General features: G+C 47.7%; 1 protein-coding gene across 1 annotated transcript in view; it reads right to left on the bottom strand.

The window, feature by feature from the left end:
• LOC110294468 (general transcription factor II-I repeat domain-containing protein 2) overlaps positions 1-2,080 on the bottom strand; it is a 33,336-nt gene that overhangs the window by 26,480 nt on the left and 4,776 nt on the right. The window contains exon 2 of the mRNA XM_021162712.2: positions 84-181. Coding sequence (XP_021018371.1) covers positions 84-176 — 93 coding nt within the window. The 5' untranslated portion in view covers positions 177-181. The remainder of the gene's footprint in view (positions 1-83; positions 182-2,080) is intronic.

Below are 2,080 nucleotides of genomic sequence, written 5' to 3'. Positions count from 1 at the left end.
AAAAAAAAAAAAAAAAAAGAAGTGACACTGAAGTGTGTCTCCATCCTTCAGTTCAGTAACAATCGGCGGAGCCAGAGTCTCACCATGGACTCCAGGGCAGACACGAGGAACGTCACCACCATCCTGCCGTCTGAGGGCTCATCAGTGGGCTGAGTAGTCTCTGCTACTTGGGCCATTGTCCCTGTAGAGGAGAAACACGGAGTGAGCGGTGGGAACTCTCAGTGTTCTTGCCATCACAGGATGACAGCTCTATGGGTGTGAATGGAGGGTCCACCATGGATTACGTTGGGTGCCCAGGCTGGTGCAGGATGGAGATGCCAGAAGCTTTGGGAGGTAAGACGTCCTTAGGACACTGAAGGCATCAGGTAGTCCTTGTGTGGTACCCAGACCCTACCTCACCTACAGCTCCCACAGCAGAGAAGCAACGTGTGAGGAGACAGCAATGTGTGGGTCTGGTTCCTCTCATCACAGCAGACCGGGAAGCTTTTCAGAGAAAAGTGTTATATCTTTTTCTAAAAGACAGGATCTCATGAGTTCCTGGTTGACCTGGAACTTAATCTATAGACGAAGCAAGGAGGCCTCAAAGTCATAAAGATCTACCCATTTCTGCATCTGGAGTATTAGGATTAAAGGAATGTGCTGCCGCTGCCCGCCGCCGTCACACCTGGATGTTTTGTTTTATTTTATTTTTCAAAAGGGTCTTATCAGCCCACCACACTGACACAGAACTATGTAGCCAAGAATGACTCTGAATTCCTGACCCTCCTTCCTGTTTGCCAACAGCTGAGAAAACAAGACGCATGCCACCATGCTTGGCTGAAACCTTTGGCCTTTGTCTGAGAGAGAGACGGCGTCAGAGGGGCTGATCCCGCAGGATTACAGGTTGGCATCAATTCCGCATCAAGCCAAGCAGGAATAAAGAATCAATGGTGTCTTGTTTATCATGCTCTATTTGTACACTGTATGGAACAGCACAAGAGGCAGGAAAATCTTCCTTCCTTCCAACCTACATTCATTTGTTTGGTTTTTTTAAAAACGATTTATTTATTTACTATACATAAGTGCACTGTAGCTGTTTTTCAGACACACCCAAAGAGGGTATCAGATCTCATGTATCAGATCTCATCACAGATGGTTGTGAGCCACCACGTGGTTGCTGGGATTTGAACTCAGGACCTTCAGAAGATCAGTCAGTGCTCTTAACCACTGAGCCATCTCTCCAGCCCCCTTCCTTTGCTTTTGTTTTTGAGACAGGGTTTCTCTGCCATAGCCCTGGCTGTCCTAGAACTCACTCTGTAGACCAGGCTGGCCTCGAACTCAGAAATCCGCCTGCCTCTGCCTCCCGAGTGTGGGATTAAAGGCGTGCGCCACCACGCCCGGCTCTTTTTGAAGATTTTTTTTTCCCTCATCTCTCCAGACAAGATCATATGTAGCTCAGACTGTCCTTGAACTTGCTACATAAGTTTAATTCCTGCTCCACCTGTCTCTACCTCTCAAGTGCTGAGTTGCTGGGCAGATGTCACCACATCTGGCTGCCAGTTTTCTTAAAAAAAAAAAAAAAGAAAGAAACTGTGTGTGTGTGTGTGTGTGTGTGTGTGTGTGTGTGGGTGCATGTGAGGGGTGCCCCCAGAGGCCAGAGGAGGATGTCAGACTGGAAGCAGGAGTTACAGGTCGTTCTGAACGGTCTGACATGGATGCTGGGAACAGAACTCAGGTCCTCTGCATGCACAGCAAGAGCTCTGACCACAGAGACCTCTCCAGCCCCAAGACTACTTTTAGTATTGCTTTTGAGAAAAGGTCTTCATTATGCTGTAGCCCAAATTAGTCTCAAATTCATGATCCTCCTGCCTCAGCTTGCTGAAGACAGGTACCACCAAACGCATTGAAACCAAGCACATCAGGCTATAAATTACCCCACAGAATATCATCTCCCAGGGCCTTTTGTACGCACACGTAAAGGACCAGCAACATCCAACTAGATCATAGGTTTTACATAGTAATTAACTTTTCTCTAACTGCAGATTATAGGGCTGGGCTGGGACTTGGTTCCTAGAGCTGCTAGAGCACTCTTGGCTACTGG

This window comes from Mus caroli, chromosome 5 (assembly GCF_900094665.2).
Source record: "Mus caroli chromosome 5, CAROLI_EIJ_v1.1, whole genome shotgun sequence".
Taxonomy (NCBI): domain Eukaryota; kingdom Metazoa; phylum Chordata; class Mammalia; order Rodentia; family Muridae; genus Mus; species Mus caroli.
The sequence above is the reverse complement of the archived record's forward strand: the minus strand, read 5'-3'. Positions and strand labels throughout refer to the sequence as shown.